The sequence below is a fragment of the Scardinius erythrophthalmus genome (assembly GCF_964197995.2).
Source record: "Scardinius erythrophthalmus genome assembly, chromosome: 1".
In the NCBI taxonomy this organism is placed as follows: domain Eukaryota; kingdom Metazoa; phylum Chordata; class Actinopteri; order Cypriniformes; family Leuciscidae; genus Scardinius; species Scardinius erythrophthalmus.
Window position 1 is genome coordinate 6,120,263 of NC_138221.1, and position 19,895 is coordinate 6,140,157.

Here is a 19,895-nt window from a genome sequence, read left to right on the forward strand (position 1 = left end):
GAGAACGTTGGCAGGCGTGTTCTTTCAAGACTGATCTGTGGTCTGAAGCCGTATGCTCCGGGATGCAGGCCAGAGATGCTTTGTGGTGGTGCATATGGAAACGCAGCTGCTCCAGTACTGGATACAGGTGTTACACTGGGGATTTGAGGCTGCGTGCCAGCTCTAGTGGGCCCCTCTTCGGACTCGCTATGCTCTTCATTAGCACCTGCTTCTTCAACCTCTTCTCCTCCGTCGACCTCTTCTGTCCGCTTCAACTTTTGCCAGCTCCGCACCCAGTCATGCAGTTTGTTGACCAGCTTGTATAGCTGCTGCTTATACACTGTTGTCTTGGCTCCAGGGACAAGACCTTCCCATTCAAGCACCTTCTGCTCAAGCATTTTGATTCTCTCCACCAGGCCCTCTCTCAGGACTTGAAAGTCTTCATCTGCCAGCTCCTTCAGATCAGTATTCTCCACTTCAGCACATTTCTCCTCTGCACCATCGGCGTACAATTTAAGGTCAACATAGGCGAATTTGGACCATAACGTCTCTTTAGCGAGCCGGAGCGTTTCTGTATAGGTGGCAAGGCACGTCGCCATTTTCTCCTCTACATGAGCCGCTTCTTTTTCTGCTTTTTCTTCCTCACTTTCCACTTCTCCTAGAGCATCAACATATTCGAGTCCAGTGTCGTGCAGCTTTCCAAAGTCCACACCAAGTGCTCTGATCTCGTCGATGAGCACCTTTTTTTCTAGGAGGTCTACAGTGAGGAACAGCTTTTTGGCTCTCTTGCTGAAAGAGCTCTGTGCTGTTGAGCGCTTTCCTTTTAGGGACACTAATTCTGCCAAATCCATCTTCCTTTCTCTGCACTGACCAAGGCGCTATTGACAGAGGGGTCTATTTGGCCTATTCCTCTTCCCTTGGTGCTCCTTCACTGGTCAATGCTGATATGGCAGTGGCAGACTTGGCTTAACGCTCTTGGGCCGTTGGTTTATTACTGTTCCGTTTTCTTCCCACGGAAAGGGCAACCCCGTGTACAAAGAGGATATTACTCGGTATTCCACATTTGTTTGTTTATTTCAAAAAAGGATAACCAGGTAATAAACCAAGTGGCTGCACACCGGGTTGAAAGTTACTACAAACTGAATGAATCTCACGCTTCCTTTTCACGTAGTAAATACCGGTCACATGTGCTCACAGCACACTCCTCTCTTAAAGAGGCACTACACTATTGTGCTGCTAAAGTGTTACTTGCAACATTGGTAGCTCAAGTTTAAAGCAAATTTAAACATTAAACATTTAATTAAACATGTAAATAACAAAACTTCACAAATGACAAAACATTACAGAAAACACAACAAAAGGCTTCAATATTCTCGAGAAAAGGAGTTTTACCTTTTACAGGCAAGCCGAGCTGCCGTGACATGGGGGGCGTGGCAGCATCGACGATTCCATTTTTTGATTCGATAATCGAGATTGAGCATTAATTTCGATCGATTTCGATTTAAAATCGAAATTGTGACACCCTTATTTTTTAGAAATGTTGGCCCATATTGATAGGATAGCATCTTGCAGTTGATGGAGATTTGTGGGATGCACATCCAGGGCACGAAGCTCCCGTTCCACCACATCCCAAAGATGCTCTATTGGGTTGAGATCTGGTGACTGTGAGGGCCATTTTAGTACAGTGAACTCATTGTTCAAGAAACCAATTTGAAATGATTCGAGCTTTGTGACATGGTGCATTATCCTGCTGGAAGTAGCCATCAGAGGATGGGTACATGGTGGTCATAAAGGGATGGACATGGTCAGAAACAATGCTCAGGTAGGCCATGGCATTTAAACGATGCCCAATTGGCACTAAGGGGCCTAAAGTGTGCCAAGAAAACATCCCCCACACCATTACACCACCACCACCACCCTGCACAGTGGCATGATGGATCCATGTTCTCATTCTGTTTACGCCAAATTCTGACTCTACCATCTGAATGTCTCAACAGAAATCGAGACTCATCAGACCAGCTAACATTTTTCCAGTCTTCAACTGTCCAATTTTGGTGAGCTCGTGCAAATTGTAGCCTCTTTTTCCTATTTGTAGTGGAGATGAGTGGTACCCGGTGGGGTCTTCTGCTGTTGTAGCCCATCCGCCTCAAGGTTGTGCGTGTTGTGGCTTCACAAATGCTTTGCTGCATAACTCGGTTGTAACGAGTGGTTATTTCAGTCAAAGTTGCTCTTCTATCAGCTTGAATCAGTCGGCCCATTCTCCTCTGACCTCGAGCATCAACAAGGCATTTTCACCCACAGGACTGCCGCAAACTGGATGTTTTTCCCTTTTCACACCATTCTTTGTAAACCCTAGAAATGGTTGTGCGTGAAAATCCCAGTAACTGAGCAGATTGTGAAATACTCAGACCGGCACGTCTGGCACCAACAACCATGCCACGCTCAAAATTGCTTAAATCACCTTTCTTTCCCATTCTGACATTCAGTTTGGAGTTCAGGAGATTGTCTTGACCAGGACCACACCCCTAAATGCATTGAAGCAACTGCCATGTGATTGGTTGATTAGATAATTGCATTAATAAGAAATTGAACAGGTGTTCCTAATAATCCTTTAGGTGAGTGTATAGCTAGGCTAATTTACTTTCATAATTACTAGCTTACTTACTAATAGGTAAATTAAGTTTTGTGCAGATGTGTAATGGAAATATTGTTTTTAATTTATTTGCTGCACAGCAGCCTATTTTACAGTCTGCTATAGCTAAAAGCGTTAATAAGTTTGTTAGATAGCAAAGCCCTCAGCTTATGTCAGAGGACATTGTAGTGATCCACTAAGAAACCAATCAGACTAGTGTAGTGAAAAATGTATTTGCCTTCAGATGAGATAACATGGATCCAGAGGAAGCTGTAAGCCTAGCGTCCAAAGAAAAACAAATAGGAAGAGATATTGATTGGGAACAATGTTTCATTTGTCAAGACAAATATGGAAAATACAGCCAAGATAAAGCCCTTTGATTGAAGTGATTTTTCAGGAAGTGGTGTCTTTGTGCTCTTTCTGGAGATTATTGTAGTATAATATTGTGCAATATTTTTGCAATATAATAGACACACACCATTATTTGCATTGCGCTTAGCTTGACCTTGCTTATTCAATCCATTCAGACTCAAAGGGATGAGACTGACAACCTGAGAGCCAACCTCTGCCAACCTGAGAGCCACTGCTTTGATGGGGAAAAACATACCTTTGCCATACGACTATTACATAGTTATTACTACTAACTAGTTACTAACCCCTAACCCTAAAGAAGTGAGAGAGCAGTTTTGTTAGGATGGAATTAATAACTATAGTGATATGTGAATGTAATATAATTTGTGTTACAACCTGGTACACTAATTAAGTCAAATAGCACCACAGACCATCATCTACAGTTCTAAATTTCCGCCTTGACATTAAAGTATTATAACTTGTGCAGCATTGCACTGTCTCTCCCTACAAGCTTTAAACTTGGCTTGACTCATTCCCGTAGAGATGGGTACTGATTGATAGAGGTTTTGGGATACTAGGTTATGTTTCCAAGCTGATATTCACTTTGAAAACTGGTTCTCTTTAGGCGGAGATAGTTTTTTTCATGTTCTAGTTCTGTTGTCTCTTACACTGTACAATAAATGACACTTCAGCAGACATCCCATGAGTGTTGGCTTTCATTTGATACCATTTTTATGAATATGGTCCTTGTGGTTGTGGAGATATTCAACATTTACTGTTGGCATGTCGTGTTGAGCAGGAAACCAAAAAATTGGCCTGAAATTGCTTGTACAAGTCACACAAAAAAAAAATCAGCTTGACAACCACCCTAATATCTTACCTATGGGTGTCTTCTAACTAAAAAAATAGGGTGACAGCTTGTACCAAAACATGTCCGCAAAAGTCTTAACGGAAGCCCTTTTCAGAATTGGCCCCCTGACTATTCGGAAACCTGTGGACTCGATGTCCTGACAGGCCATAATTCACAATCATTTACCACGACGATGATTAATTGAAATACAATAAGCACAGAAAACACACTGAATCATGACCGCTCCAACTGAATACCAACCTATCTCTGCACTGAGCGAACGCAGATCCAAACGACTACCTCAGGTGATGCCATATGACGCGATGGTGAAAAAAAGCGTTTTTTCAACACGGTCAAGGAAACGGTCACGTTTTCTATTAAATTTGTGCCCTTATGTCTTGCAAAACTATTTTTTTAATCCTGCATTTACTTTTCATATGGTATTTTCATACAAGGTTATATTAATACAAAAAAAAAAAAACCTGCAACATGGGCTTTAATTAGTTTTTAAAGTGGGTTTGCTAGTTTATTTTTTATTTTTTGAAAATGCTTAGTTTTAGTTTAGTTTTTATTAGTTTTAGTGTTAGTTTTAGTCTTTTTTTTGTAATTTGGGTTATTTGTCAGGAGTAAGATTCAAAAAGTTCACCCTATGCTAAATTTACCCTATACAGTAGGGTGACCACATCAAACAAACCAAATGTGGGACGATTATACGTTTGTGTGGGACAATGTTGGACATGTTACCAACACTAAAACATAACCTGAAACGGTTATTTAATGCTTATCTAACTTAATAAAAAAAAAAACATTTGTATTCTGCCTTTCAGCTGATAAAAATGCTTTGTTCTTTAGTCCCTTCCAGAAAACACCATTATATCACAATGTAACATTACATGTCTTAATTTGACATGTCATTTAAATTCAACATCACTGAGCCCAAAGGCAGCAGCATCATGCAGATAACTATTTTTGAAACAGTTCTGACCAAGTCCAATTAAAATCGAATTATCCATTTGTTTTCTGACAGGGAACACATGGAACGAATCACCGCTCCACATTTTGATTGACAGCCGTCAAAACGTACTAGTGACCGTGTTTACTCCTTTACTTTCAACCATTGGATAGGATTTAAAAGAAGGCGGTTGTATTTGTAGCCTACTTCTGAGGAAGCGCTGTTAAATATAGGTGAAAAACTACGCCGCAAAAATAATAAAGAAAATGCTTTCTTAAAAAGGCAAAAGAAAGCATGCACGTTTTCTTAATATGATTATTAAAAACCGACAGACTGATGAAAATGCGGGACATTTTTTCAATATGCGACGTGCGGGACAAGGGGTGAAAATGCTGTGCAGTACAACGCAATGCGGGACGGGTGGTCACCCTACATACAGTCAATAGCCTAACAACGTACTCATCTGGATTGAATCAGCAAACATTCAGTGTAAAAGTGTGCTTTAACAATGTGTGTCAGAACAGATAACACCATGCGGGTTTTGAACATTTGCTCAACTGTCTAATAAAGTACATGCAAGACGTCTCTGTCAAGTCAAAGTTTGCGGCATCTTGAAAACACCACGCCGATATTGATCCTCGTTTTAGTTCTCCTTTTGTCCCAAAGTCTGCTTGCCATGGTCCATAATGTTTGAATGAAACAACTCCATGAGCGTGCCGCTAGACGTAACGCAGTTGTCGCCATGGTTACTATGGCAGTACGAGCGGAAACCAGGGATAACGCGGATATTATGTCATTGACAGGCGACAAGTGAACATGGACGAGTCATTATTAGGGGTTAAAGCACAAAGTGCTAAAACTTTTGCATTTGGACGGTTATAACACGGTCATTTAGAAAATGGGCGTGGCAAAATTCCCTCGAAAGCCTATAAATCCTAAACAAAAACTCAGAACTTAATGAAAATTGGCGAGCATATGTGAAATAACATTGTAAACAAGCATGCACAATTTTATGGAGATCGGACCATAGGTGGCGCTATAACTGTTAAAAAAGCTTTGAAAACCATATATTTCCTATGTTAAATTGGCTGGAAATGGTCTTTTCCATGTATGACGTCAGTGGTTAAATGGTTGCCAAATAAAACTTAAAGCTGTAGTCTACGATGTTGAAAATCGGTCGAGAAAGCCTGAGATGGTTGGAAATTTTTAAAAAACTCATCCCACCCCTCCACACACACACCCCTCCCCTCTGTGCTACCTGATCCCTCCCACCGGGAAACGACCTGAACAACGTCACTCAGTCTGTCAAGCTGTGATCACCGGTAGTAAACATCGGAACAGATATTTACCATGTGCGATGTCAAAATAGCTCAGAGGTACACGTTTGAGTTCACGCTCACGCAAAATTAGCAACACATGCAATGTTCTAAACCCCCCACCACCCGAAACACAAACAATAATAAATAAATAAAATAAATAATACTGTATTACAGCTGCCGTCTTAGGAGGGTACGTTTGGCATACGTTTCCCCTCCTGAGCCTCGTTTCCCCGGTTCAAAAGTGCTACCTAAGGCACATTAATTGCATTATTAGTTAGTATTGCTAAGTATTGTAATTGTTATAGCAGCACACAGCGCATCTTGTTCAAATTCCGATCGGCTCGAACAGAACCCACTAGGCCTACTAAAATATATTCAAGCACTTCAAGAAATATAATTACTTTGACCCGTGATAGGCGATGCTAAACGGCTAACATTCCAATGCCGACCGGCAGCATAAGCATGTTGTCAGACTGATAAAAAGCTATTTATGTAACACCTCACACCATAAAAGTATAAATAAATGCTTACCTGCTCAACAAAAAGTCAGCCGTGACTGTGGGGGCAAGCAGGGGCCGCTTGCTGCTTTCGGTTAGTTTTTTTCTCCATTGCTGAGCTGATGCTACTCTGCTAGCTACCATAGACTGTCAGCTGCTTGCACGCGAAATTTCATGTTGCAGGAGGGGGGCGGGGTGGGGTGCGTTGGGGTGGAGACGCGAGCGCCACGTGGAGTTTCAAGCAGAGCGGGGGATTGGATGAGAGCAGTTGACCAATGTAAGCTGTCCGGCCGGACAGCTTACATTGGTCAACTTCTCTGCGGGTGTACACCCAATAGAGTGAATGGATTTTTTTCATTCCTTTTTCTCTTCATATTGTTAGGATTGTACTGTAGAACCATAACCAGCATCTAAACGAGGTTATTAATAATGAACAATCTTTGAAATCGTAGACCATAGCTTTAATGTCTTTTTATGCATTTGTGCTTAAAGGCTTTAAATGTTTGAACCCCGATAAATGCTGCTTGCAGCTTTGATTTAAAATGGGAATTTCTCTGAAATTAAGAATCTTTGGGAACTTTTGGGATACTGGAAGTACACAACTGCAGGAAATATGTCACACTTTGCAAGTGATTTTTGGTTATTTTATTACAAAAATCTTACATATTCTAGCTTTAAACACCTTACAAGAAAACCTAGACATTTTTTTGCATTTTGATTCCCTGTTAACTGTACTAACAAACTGTCAGAATAATATACCCATTTGTTGACATTTAGCGAGAAAGCTTATAATTTCAAAAATAAAATCTTATGTCAGAGGTTATGTCTACCTTGAACAATAAAGGTGTCCTCCCTTGAGATCTAGCCACACCCTCCAGTGTCATATTGCATCAACCTAAACCATTGTATCATTTAAAGAAATAGTGTATCTTTAATTAAAGGCCATTGTCATGCTCAGAAAGTGTTAACCCATTGAGCACAGTAAATCAAACTAAACGGCCCACTTTGCCTGCAGTCACCCTACATTTATTTTTAAGAGTGCATTTACTATTGGAAGCTTTGGCCAAAAACCCTCTGAAAAGACCAAGAAAGAAAACATGGGAATGTTCAGGTTATGAAATATACTTTAATGTAGGACACATACAAAGAATACACAAGGAAAATCATGATTATCCCATTTGAATCTGCCCTTCCACCATATCCGACTCCCTCATCTTTGACTCTCAGTGCCTTCCTCCACATGGTTTCTTGGGGGGCACTTCAGTCTTCTGCCACAGACTTGGAGTAGTAATACCAATCACACCGAGAGCAATTATCGGTCCAGCATTCCCACTGAGTTTACTCTGCTCATCTGAACCCATTCCCAGATCATCCTCCTTCTCATGAACCACCACCGCACGTCCCAGAATGGAATAAGGCCCAAAGAGCTTGGCGTCTGGAAGCGTCAGGAACTGCCTTATAACTCCTTTCTCGGAAGCAAAGTTGCCCAGGTCTCCAGGATGATGAGGGTGGTCAACGCCGTTTGGATTATAATGAGGACCAACAGTGATGCAGCCTTGACTGAGGTCTCCATACTGATGGATGTGCATGGCACGCTCTTGACGATCGATGGCAGGCAAACCACGGAGGTTGATTTTCACTTCTAAATCTCCATTGGGGAAGACCTGCTTGAAGAGGATTTGCCCAAAGATCTTTGGCTGGTTACGTGGCAAATTGGGGCTGGGAGTTACTTCACAAGTGGCATAGATGGTGTTGTCGAACTCCACGACTTCCGGCTGTGGAGCTTCGGCAGGCAAACACTCCTCCTTGTGGAACTCTCCTCCTTGTATATGCAGCACCAGCAATATCAGAGGGAATATTAGGATGATTTTCTCCATGTTGATCTTAAAAGCCTACAATGAAAAGTGGATTCAGTGAAATCATGCCATTGGTTTAAGAAAGTAATATTTTTGATAAAAGGTCAAAGCTTTGTTGCAGGGAGCTTTAAGAATGGAAGTTGCATTAGGTACACAAGTTGCATAGCACAACCAGATTAGTTTGCAATGGAAAAACCATACAAGAACCCAGACAGCAACCAGACCCGGCCCACATCTGGGCCGTGTGTAATCCAGGTGTACCAGATGTGGGCCGACACCATGTTGCTGTCTAGAAAACTATAATTTTTGAATTGCTATGTAGCCTTGTGAAAATAATAAAATTAAAAATTTGCTTATTGGTATTGGATGTGTACCTGTAGTATCTTGAAATTACACTAATAATAATAATAAATAAAAATAAATAAAACTTGCAGATAATAACACGGATGAATTATAAAAAGCCACTTAAGTGTACACACACACACACACTTTCATAAGCGTCACACCTGCCAGCCAAAGTTCCTATGATACAAACCAATGACATACAGGTGGATGTAATCACACTAAAATGAGTCCAGGCAAAGGTTCATGGAAATGGAAAAGGTCTAGGGAGAAGTTGTAACGGATGACAGACAGGATGTATATGCAACAACGCTCTTTATTGAAAACACACAGATGGTCAGAAACACAGCACACAGAAGATCGCTAACTCAGCGGGACAGGTGGGCGGACACAAACGCTGATGGTGTGGTGACGCAGGGACCTCGGTGGGCAACAGGTGCTGGTGCAGTGATCCAGTGGTAATCCCTCGTGAAGTGCTAGATGAATCCGTGAAGAGTGCAGAAATCCAGGAAGACACGACGACGACAGGAAGATCCAAACGGCACGGGGAACACAGGAACAAGCACGGGAAACACACCAGGAAAACCACAACGATCTGACAACATGAGACACCAGTTACTGAGCTTATATAGAGACATACAATTGAAACCAGCTGGCGCTACTGATCACTGATAATCAGTGACCACGCCCACAGACACACACACACACACACACAACAGCACGTTAGACGAGAGAGAGACAGTGAATTCATGAACCGTGACAGTACCCCCTCCCCTAGGAACGCCTCCTGGCGTTCCCCGACGGACTTACCTGTCGATTGTAATCATCGATAAGGGAGTGATCCAGAATGTCTCTAGCAGGAACCCAACTTCTCTCCTCCAGACCGTAACCTTCCCAGTCCACCAGGTACTGAAATCCGCGTCCCCTCCTTCTCGAGTCCAGAATACGGTTAACCGAATAAGTTGGTTCCCCATCTACGAGACGCGGCGGGGGGGGAACCGGGACTGGCGGATTAATGCGTGCCCAAAACACAGGTTTAATCTTTGACACATGAAAGGCGGGATGAATTCTCCTGTACGCAGGAGGAAGTTTGAGTCGGACTGTCACCGGACTAATGATCTTGGTGACAGGAAACGGGCCGATGAATTTGGGAGCAAGTTTATTAGAAACGGAACGGAGAGGAATGTTCTTGGTTGAAAGCCACACTTTTTGACCAACGACGTATACGGGAGGCTTCGACCGGTGGCGATCGGCCTTAGCCTTGGTGCGCGCCCCCACTTGGAGAAGAGTCTCACGGGCTCTAGTCCAAGTGTGGCGACACCTCTGGACGAAGGCGTGAGCGGAGGGGACCGCGACTTCGGATTCCGTACTAGCAAAAACTGGTGGCTGGTAACCTAAACTACATTCAAACGGAGTAAGGCCCGTGGATGACACTGGTAATGAATTGTGGGCGTACTCCACCATAGAGAGTTGTTGGCTCCAGGAGGAAGGATTCTTGGAAACCAAACATCGCAACACTCTCTCCAGATCTTGGTTGGCTCTCTCCGTTTGACCATTGCTCTGAGGATGAAACCCCGAAGAGAGACTGACAGTCGCCCCCAGTAACTTACAAAATTCTTGCCAAAATTTGGACACAAATTGGGGACCCCTGTCGGAAACCACGTCCATCGGGAGGCCATGTAAGCGAAAGACGTGATCTATGACAGTTACCGCTGTTTCCTTGGCTGAGGGTAATTTGGGCAAGGGAATAAAATGAGCCGCCTTCGAGAACCGGTCCACGACAGTCAAAACGACCGTCTTGCCCTGGGAGGGCGGGAGGGCGGTAATAAAATCTAGCGCAATGTGGGACCAGGGTCTCGAAGGGACAGACAGCGGTTGGAGTAACCCATCCGGGGGTCGATTGGAAGTCTTACCAGTGGCACAAACTGAGCAAGCCAAAACAAAACTGCGGATGTCGCGAGCCATTAATGACCACCAGAATCGTTGCCTAACCAAAAAACTGGTGCGATTTACCCCTGGATGACATGCTATGCTGGAACAATGACCCCACTGAATGACGTCGGACCGACACCCCTCTGGCACAAACAAACGATTCGGTGGGCAATCGGGCGGAGGCGTTACCCCTTCTAAGGCCTTCATGACCTTCGATTCGACCTCCCATCTGAGAGTGGAGACCACTAATGTCTCGGGTAAAATACACTCGGGAGTAGACGGGCGTTCGGATTGGTCAAAAATACGAGATAAGGAATCGGGTTTGATGTTCTTGGAAACCGGGCGGTACGAAAGAGAAAATTCAAAACGTCCGAAAAAAAGTGCCCACCGAGCCTGCCTAGAGTTGAGTCTTTTGGCGGTTCTGATATATTCTAGGTTCTTATGATCGGTCCATACGATAAAAGGTACCCCTGACCCTTCTAACCAGTGACGCCACTCTTCCAGCGCTAACTTGACTGCCAACAATTCTCTATTACCAATGTCATAGTTACGTTCGGCAGGTGATAAACGATGAGACAAAAACGCGCAAGGATGCATCTTGTCGTCTGTGGAAGAACGTTGGGAAAGAACTGCTCCTACCCCCACCTCTGACGCGTCGACCTCCACCACGAACTGACGTGATGGATCAGGGGCAACGAGGATGGGAGCCGAAACGAAGCGGCTTTTCAGTTTGGCGAATACAGCTTCCGCTGTATCGGACCACCTGAACGTCGTTCTGGGGGAGGTCAAGGCAGTCAGAGGCGCGGCTAGTTGGCTGAAATTGCGAATAAAACGCCGATAAAAATTGGCAAACCCCAGAAACCTCTGCAGGGCCTTACGGGAATCTGGACTTGGCCAATCTATCACAGCCTTAACCTTGTCAGGATCCATACGCATTCCCTCAGACGAGACGATGTGCCCTAGAAAAGGAACAGACTGTGCATGAAAAACGCATTTCTCCGCCTTGACAAAAAGCCCATTCTCTAGCAACCTCTGAAGCACTCGTCTGACGTGCTGAACGTGTTCCTGGAGAGAAGATGAAAAAATCAATATGTCATCCAGGTAGACATATATGAACTGGTCAACCATATCTCTCAGCACGTCATTGACGAGTGCCTGGAAGACCGCTGGGGAGTTGGACAGCCCGAAGGGCATGACCAAGTATTCAAAGTGCCCCCTGGGGGTATTGAACGCGGTCTTCCATTCATCACCCTTCCTTATGCGAACCAAATGATAAGCGTTACGTAAATCCAATCTTGTGAAGATGGATGCTCCCTGTAACCGCTCGAAGGCTGAAGACATCAGCGGCAAAGGATAAGTATTCTTTACCGTGATGTTGTTCAACCCTCGGTAATCAATGCACGGTCGCAGAGATCCATCCTTCTTCCCCACAAAAAAGAACCCCGCCCCCGCTGGAGATGAGGAAGGTCTAATGAATTTGGATGCTAGAGAATCAGAAATATATTTCTCCATAGCCTCCCTTTCTGGAACAGAAAGTGAATATAACTTGCCCTTAGGCGGAGACTCACCTGGCACTAAGTCTATGGCACAGTCATAGGGACGATGTGGAGGGAGAGAAGCAGCACGAGACTTACTGAACACTTCTCTCAGGTCCTGGTACTCCCCGGGCACGTTAGACAAATTCACCGCCTCCTCCTGGAAAACAGACACAGGTACAGACGAACACGCAGACACAAGACATGACTCATGACATGTATTACTCCACATAGAAACAGAATTGTGACCCCAATCGACTCTGGGATTATGTAATGTGAGCCAAGGATGTCCGAGTACGATGGGTGCGAGAGGTGAGTTCATGAGGTGGAATGATATTGTCTCTTTGTGGTTGCCAGAAGAGATGAGAGTGATGGGTTCAGTAATGTGTGAAATGTCAGGAAGTGGTTGTCCATTAAGAGCCTTGACAGAGATCTTGTACGGAAGAGGGGAAATCGGAATGCGAAGATGATGAGCCAGTTCTGAGTCCATAAAATTTCCTTCGGCCCCCGAATCCAGTAAAGCCTTGGTGTCGTGTGTGTGGGTTGCCCACCTTAGTCTACCCGGAAGGAGAGTAGCTGATGATGGTGATGATGAGGTCTTCTTGGCGGAGATCCCACCCGATAGTAGCCTCGTTGTTACTACCGGGCTTGATCTTTTAACGGGCACGAGTGGATGAAGTGACCCGCCTTCCCGCAGTACAGGCACAGTCCTTGGGACCTCCGCCGTTCTCTCTCCTCCCGGGAAAGCCGAGCTCTACCCACCTGCATGGGCTCGGGATCACACACGGGACTGACCGTGTCCAGGTTCTCCAAACGCGGGTTCTCCATACCGCGAAACGGAGGGTTCTGTTGGAAGCGACCCATTCTGCTCAATCGAGCATCCACTCGCAACGCCAGCTCAATGAGTCCATTTAGACTGCGTGGAAGGTCCAGCATGTAGATTTCCCTCTGGACACGGTCAGCCAACCCATGCAGGAAATGATCCCACTGCGCCTCCTCGTTCCATCGGCACTCTGCAGCCAGGGTGCGGAACCGGATGGAATATTCCGACACCGAGCCGTTACCTTGGCGGAGATCGGCGAGTAGTCTGGCCGCCTCCCTACCCGCCACCGTATGATCGAAGACCCTCTTCATCTCCTCGGAGAGTGCCTGGAACGAGGCGCAGCATGGATCTTGATTCTCCCACACTGCCGTTCCCCAGAGAGCCGCTTTGCCGGACAACAGTGTCAGCACGAATGCCACCTTCGACTGTTCTTGACTGAACGTCAGTGGCTGTAATGAAAAGTGCATAGAACATCGGGTCAAAAATGCTCTGCAAAACTCCGGGTCACCTGAATATCCCTCTGGTGTCGGTAGTCTCGGTTCGCGCTGCTGGGACGGCTCTGGTGGATTGGGCTGAACGGGCAGTGTGGGCGGCGCAGTGGGAACTCTTAGCTGTTGGAGTTGTTGGGTGAGCTCGGACACCTGCGTCACAAGCGCTTGGACCGCCCGACCTGTATTGGAGATGCTCTCTTCCTGGGTGTCCATTCTCGTGATGCTTCGAGTCGCAAACTCGTCCCAATTCGTGGCGCCTGCTACATCCATGGTAGGTCAGATCGTTCTGTAACGGATGACAGACAGGATGTATATGCAACAACGCTCTTTATTGAAAACACACAGATGGTCAGAAACACAGCACACAGAAGATCGCTAACTCAGCGGGACAGGTGGGCGGACACAAACGCTGATGGTGTGGTGACGCAGGGACCTCGGTGGGCAACAGGTGCTGGTGCAGTGATCCAGTGGTAATCCCTCGTGAAGTGCTAGATGAATCCGTGAAGAGTGCAGAAATCCAGGAAGACACGACGACGACAGGAAGATCCAAACGGCACGGGGAACACAGGAACAAGCACGGGAAACACACCAGGAAAACCACAACGATCTGACAACATGAGACACCAGTTACTGAGCTTATATAGAGACATACAATTGAAACCAGCTGGCGCTACTGATCACTGATAATCAGTGACCACGCCCACAGACACACACACACAACAGCACGTTAGACGAGAGAGAGACAGTGAATTCATGAACCGTGACAGAAGTGCCCTCTGGTGGCCATGATAGGGCTTCTGCTGGCAGGAGTGACATTAAGTACATGTACTCTTAAAAAAAAAGAAAATAATGCCAAACTAAGAGTTTTACTTTAAAGTACATTATGTTTTGACAATCTTTTTGTTGTGCTTTAAAGTACACTTAATTTGATCTGTTGTAGCCTTCATGTTACCCAGTCAGCAAATTACCTTTGGCACAGATGTGGGCCAGATAAACAGCTGAGCTGTGGCCCAGATTAGTTTGTGTTTGCCGGCCCAAATATGGCCCACATCTCCTTTGCCAGAACTGAACCAAAGGACTGCCATAACTCCACCAAACATGAGCCAAATACTACAAATTCATGTGGCCCATATGTGGGCCTGGTATGCAACTTTAGTACGGTTGAGTTCTGTTAAAATCTAACGGCCCTTATGTGGCCCACATGCAGCTGACAGTATTTAAAGTCTTAACTCACAGGTAAATTAAACACTCAACAACAAATGGACTCAAAACTATTTATTTTGACAAGCATTTAAATAATTACAGCTAAAGTGTTGTACTTAATTACAGCAGTATTCAGTTGAAAACATTTCATAAAAATAAATATAATTACAGCAAGAGTTGAATAATAACAGTAGTATTCAGTTGAAAACATTTATCAAAATAAATATAATTACAGCAACAGAGTTGAATTTAATAATTACAGTAGTATTCAGTTGAAAACATTTAAGAATACATAGAATTACAGCTACTCAGTTGTACTTATTTTAAGTAGAATTCAGTTGAAAACATTCAAGAATACAAATTAATAATATAAATAGCATTCAAAGCTAATTTTTTACAACAAAGTTCGAAACACTCGATCAAAGCTTGTATTAATGTTATGTTTAATTAGTCCAATGAGAGTAATACAAATAAATCACAGTTGGTAAAGAGAACTTTAAAGAGAAATTGAGAAAGTTAAAGCAAACTTGAAAGGTAAAGAGTTGAGAAGTGTGTTGATGTGCAGAGAAGTCTCCAATGACGGTCGGCAATGTGTTGATCTTTTCCAGTAAGGGGATTCTGCCTGACTGCACCTGCAATAAAGAAGAATTTAAATAATGTTAGCAGCAATACAACCTGGAAGCTAGAGCTGCAGGATAATACAAAAAATCATTAATGTAAATATCCTTTAATATTTTAATTGCAATTATTAACAAATTAAACACATCTGAATTACCAGTGTATGAAAGTTTTTTTCCAGTAAATTTTCAAAAGGAATTGCAAATTGTATTTTTCAATATGTGGGCCAGAATTATACCGTAATTCCTTATGACAAATTATTTCGATTTTTAGAATACTTTTGCACCAACAACCGGATAAAATTTACATCACTGCATGTATTCTGCTTCTTTTTTTTAAAAAAAAGACATGCACACTCTAATGTAAAAACACACCAACACAGATAGCATTAATGTCATGTTTGAGTCCAAAGACAGAGTCTACAAAAATAAGTGTTTTTACTAACACAAAATAATCTGCAATGATGCGAGACAATTTGGAAGCAGAAACACACAAACAATAATGGGCCAAGTACTGAATGCAAGGAGGAACATAAAGGGTTAGTTCACCCAAAAATGAAAATTCTATCTGTAATTACCCTCAAGTTTTTCCAACTTCTGGGTTGTACGTCAGAGCGTAGACTCACTATTGGCCGACGCTGGTCATGTGTGGGATGCTGGCCAGTCGTGAGCCTACGTTCTGACGTACAACACAGAAGCGCTGTGCTGTTACACTACGTTGAATAAAGTCTTTATTTTAGCTTGTTTTGCGCACAAAAAGTATTTTCGACACTTGATAAACTTAAGGTTCAGCCACTGTATTCTTGGACTATTTTAACAATGTCTTTACTAACTTTCTGGGCTGGCAAGTTTCAATAACAGAGAAGCCTATGGAGGAGTGAGACAGCTCTCAGATTTCATCATAAATATCTTAATTTGTGTTCCGAAGATGAACGAAGGTCTTACGGGGGTGGAACAACATGGGTGAGTAATTACTGACAGAATTGTCATTTTTGGGTAAACTAACCTTTTAAATACACAGTGATAATGAACTAAATACAGAAAGTTGTAGGCATGCGCTGGTATGAGACTTTGACAGAATGATAATCTTATATTGTGATTACAGCTTTAAAATGTATGATTGAAACAATATGATTCGCAATATATAAAAAATAACTTTCTTTAAAAACAAAACATAAAACTTCTAAATAAAAAAATGCAGTCACTTAGGCTAAGTGAGCCACGGATGTGATCAGGTAATGACAAAAAAAGTTGTTTGGTTCGATACTGAGATAACAGAAATACAAATACAATGTTCTGTAAAGCGGTTTTGAAAAGTTGTGAATTGTGCAAAGTGCAATACAAATAAAAGTGACTTCTAAAAAAGGTCTCACCAATGACAACTTCCTTTACGACCAGGCGTTGGACACCAATCTTCCCATTGACTTCTCTAATTCATAACGTGCCACAGCAGTTGTAAAAGTGCCTTTCAGCACTCTCCACACGGTGTTATCCAGGTCAGAGCCACCAACCAAACCCACATAGGTAATCTGATACGAAAAAAAAAAACATTGTGTAAGTGGTTGAAATATGCATTTAAATAGACCACCCCCACCCTGAAATGAAAGTGCTTTTATATTCAAAAATGAACTATAAACTATTATTTACTCCATCTGAAACCATATTTTCTAGGTTTTTAATATGGAAATTATTGTCATTGCCCCACCCATACCACACATTAGGGCTGGGTGGTATGACAGTATACCATAGCATGGTATATAAACTATATCGTGAGAAATTAGAGTAATTATAAAAATGTCCTGCCTCTTCCAAGCTTTATAATGGCAGTGAATGGCTGCTCAATTAATTGATAGTTAACAGAAATACAGCAATTCATTGTTTGTTCATGTTAGCTCACAGTGCATACTAAAGTTAACAAGTACAATTTTTTTATATTGAATGTGTTAGTAAATGTTGAAATTAACATTAACACATATTAATATATGCAGTAGAAGTGCAGTTCATTATTAGTTCATGTTAATGTTCAGGTATTGTATCGAAAGTCATAATTTTGGTATTGTGACTTGACACTAATAGCCTAACGTTAACATTACAACTTTAATTTTAAAGAGGGAAAGGTCATGAGAAAAAGTCTTGGTTGAATATCATTTCAGAGTTAAATAAAGATACATACAATAATGCACACGTATTAATGTGTTTATTCTTGTCATTTTTATATTATTATGATTAGTTGAATGATTGTGAACACAAATTAGGATTTAGGTTTTCTGACAAACAGTAACACCAACACCGACATTAGGACCGCGTCGCCTTAATTCACAAATAGGCTACAACACAATGACAAACTATACTATTTTATTGTGTACGACAGTGAGCTGTTGATTTATAAACAAAAACATCTTAATTTAAAACGGCAAACCAGCGAACTGCTATAGCCTAAGTTAACGGTTAAGTTACATTAAACTTTATTGTAAGTTATAGCAGTAAACTGAAGAAAATATTAGCTAGTTCAACCCCTTCCTCGATGGAATGAATAACTAAACGCATAATAACATGCAATATTGACACATAATGCTGTATATTTCATTTATATGACTTTAAAATGCCAAAACATCACTTACCTGAATGTACACAGTCGTGAGGAAAGCAGAGTAAAAGGCGTCAGCTGGCCAGCGTCGCAGTCAAACTCGCGCCGTAGTCTCACTCCACCAATAGGAGGGAAGATGCAGAGCAACCTGAGGTGTGGAACGGCGGATGTTTGCCGCACTTGATTTCATTATTCCTGTGTTTTTCCACGTATAAGCCAAATGTTTACCACAAGTCGGTGTTTCTCACTGTGTGCCATAGCTCAACCACATATGGTCCTCATGTGTTCGTTGTTATCTGGGCCATATACCTCAAAATCAGTTGTGAACCAAGAGAGCATTTCCCGCGGATTTTAAAGTTATGGCAAAACAAATATGGCTACGATTTGGCCCATATCTGTTCAGCCATGCCACATCTAGGCCATATGTGCCTGATAATACCCACATGTGGCCCACATGTAATTGCTATCTGGGTATTTAATATTAAATATAAAGTTAAGATTTTCTGATTCTGATATTTTTCACAAGGACAGGTAAAATAAAAGACAATATCTATACTTTTGCTTAAACTTTTTTTAGTTGTACTAAATCAAGTCAGTTGATGGAGAAAATGGAATGGAGAAAACAAAAACAAAACCAGCCTAAAACAGCAAAGGTGCACTACCGTACAGCTGAAAAGTTGTCCTCAATCCGTGTGGAGCCTGAATATTGCAGTCACAAAAATACTACAACACTTAATCCGTGTGCAGTCCTGATCTGGGGTTGAGAGAATGTTCCTTTTGGTTGCTCTTATAGGAACTCATGTTGAGCTACAAGTTAACCATGATAGTCTGTTAGTCACTCATTAAGTTCACCTGTGTTTCATTTAGCTCCCTTTGTTTGCCTGTTTATATATAGCACTCAGTTTATTCAGTTCTTTGTCTTGCATTGCACAATGTGTTCTCCAGTGTTTTGTGTTTATTAAAAGAAGTACTGCTATAGTTTTTTTTTACGATTGCTATGACAGATTTTTCAATACTTTTAACAATTTTCCAAAACTCTTAACACGGTTAGTTAGCACTACATCCGTCTATGTAACCTATACTATTAACACATTTCTCGTTGCTTTAACACAAAATGCATACAATTAACACAAATTTAAAATGCTTGAACTTCTTTTACACACAAGCTCAAACAAGACCAAAACAATGGATTTTTACTGCCAAATTTACCGATGCTTTAAACAATGTGTGTCAGAACAGATAACACCATGTTCTGAACCTTACAGGCTAAAGTCAAGGTAAACAGCTGTTTATATTGTGAATTGAAACCCAAATATATCCCCTGTATTTTATCCTATTGTTACTGAGAAACAATTATGCAATAATATAAATCACAGCTGATTCCCATCTAGGAAACACACTCAGGTGTTAAGTTTCTTTCAATCGCATGACCATATGGTATACTGTAACCGTACATTCTATAAAGCACTCTGAGATGGGTCTTTTTTTATTGAATTTCTGCAGTAAAAGACCTACAGTAAACCCAACAAAACAAAAATGTAGAGAGGCTTCAAAAGAAACTGCAGTGCAAAACACAATCTATGATCAATACAATATACTGTCTGTTGTATGAGGGCATACCTGACACGTATACAATAATGCAGTTTCTGTAATTCCATCTGATGTTAGTGTTTTTATGACATTGTGCTATGATTGACTAAATCTTCCTGTTGGACAGCTATGTTACTATGTTAGTGTTTTGAAAAATGATTTGATTTGGAGACATGTTTGCAGTGTTCTGGTAGGCATAGTGTATTATTGTATTTAGAAAATTAGTGTTGGAGTTTGGTTTACAGTGTGTGATTTTGAGCATGAAATAAACTGTTTTTGCCAATTGTGTGTAGTAGGTGTGTTGGTGCATTAAGAGTTTAGGAAAGTTGTTAAAAGTAC

At 42.2% G+C, this 19,895-nt stretch overlaps 1 protein-coding gene and 1 long non-coding RNA gene across 2 annotated transcripts in view; one reads left to right on the forward strand and one right to left on the reverse strand.

Moving 5' to 3' along the window:
- Nucleotides 1-19,895, forward strand: part of LOC308700356 — a 209,854-nt gene that overhangs the window by 179,668 nt on the left and 10,291 nt on the right. The window lies entirely within an intron of this gene.
- On the reverse strand, nucleotides 7,689-18,751 carry LOC308700346 (extracellular superoxide dismutase [Cu-Zn]-like). Its single transcript, XM_081381942.1, has 2 exons — nucleotides 18,634-18,751; nucleotides 7,689-8,472 (listed from the first exon to the last, which is right to left on the reverse strand). Exon 2 carries the CDS (start codon nucleotides 8,455-8,457, stop codon nucleotides 7,804-7,806), a length of 654 nt encoding a protein of 217 aa, XP_081238068.1. The 5' UTR covers nucleotides 8,458-8,472; nucleotides 18,634-18,751; the 3' UTR covers nucleotides 7,689-7,803.

What these genes read in the sequence shown, in the direction of transcription:
- LOC308700346 (XM_081381942.1), bottom strand. Translation starts at nt 8,457, where the DNA reads ATGGAGAAAATCATCCTAATATTCCCTCTGATATTGCTGGTGCTGCAT.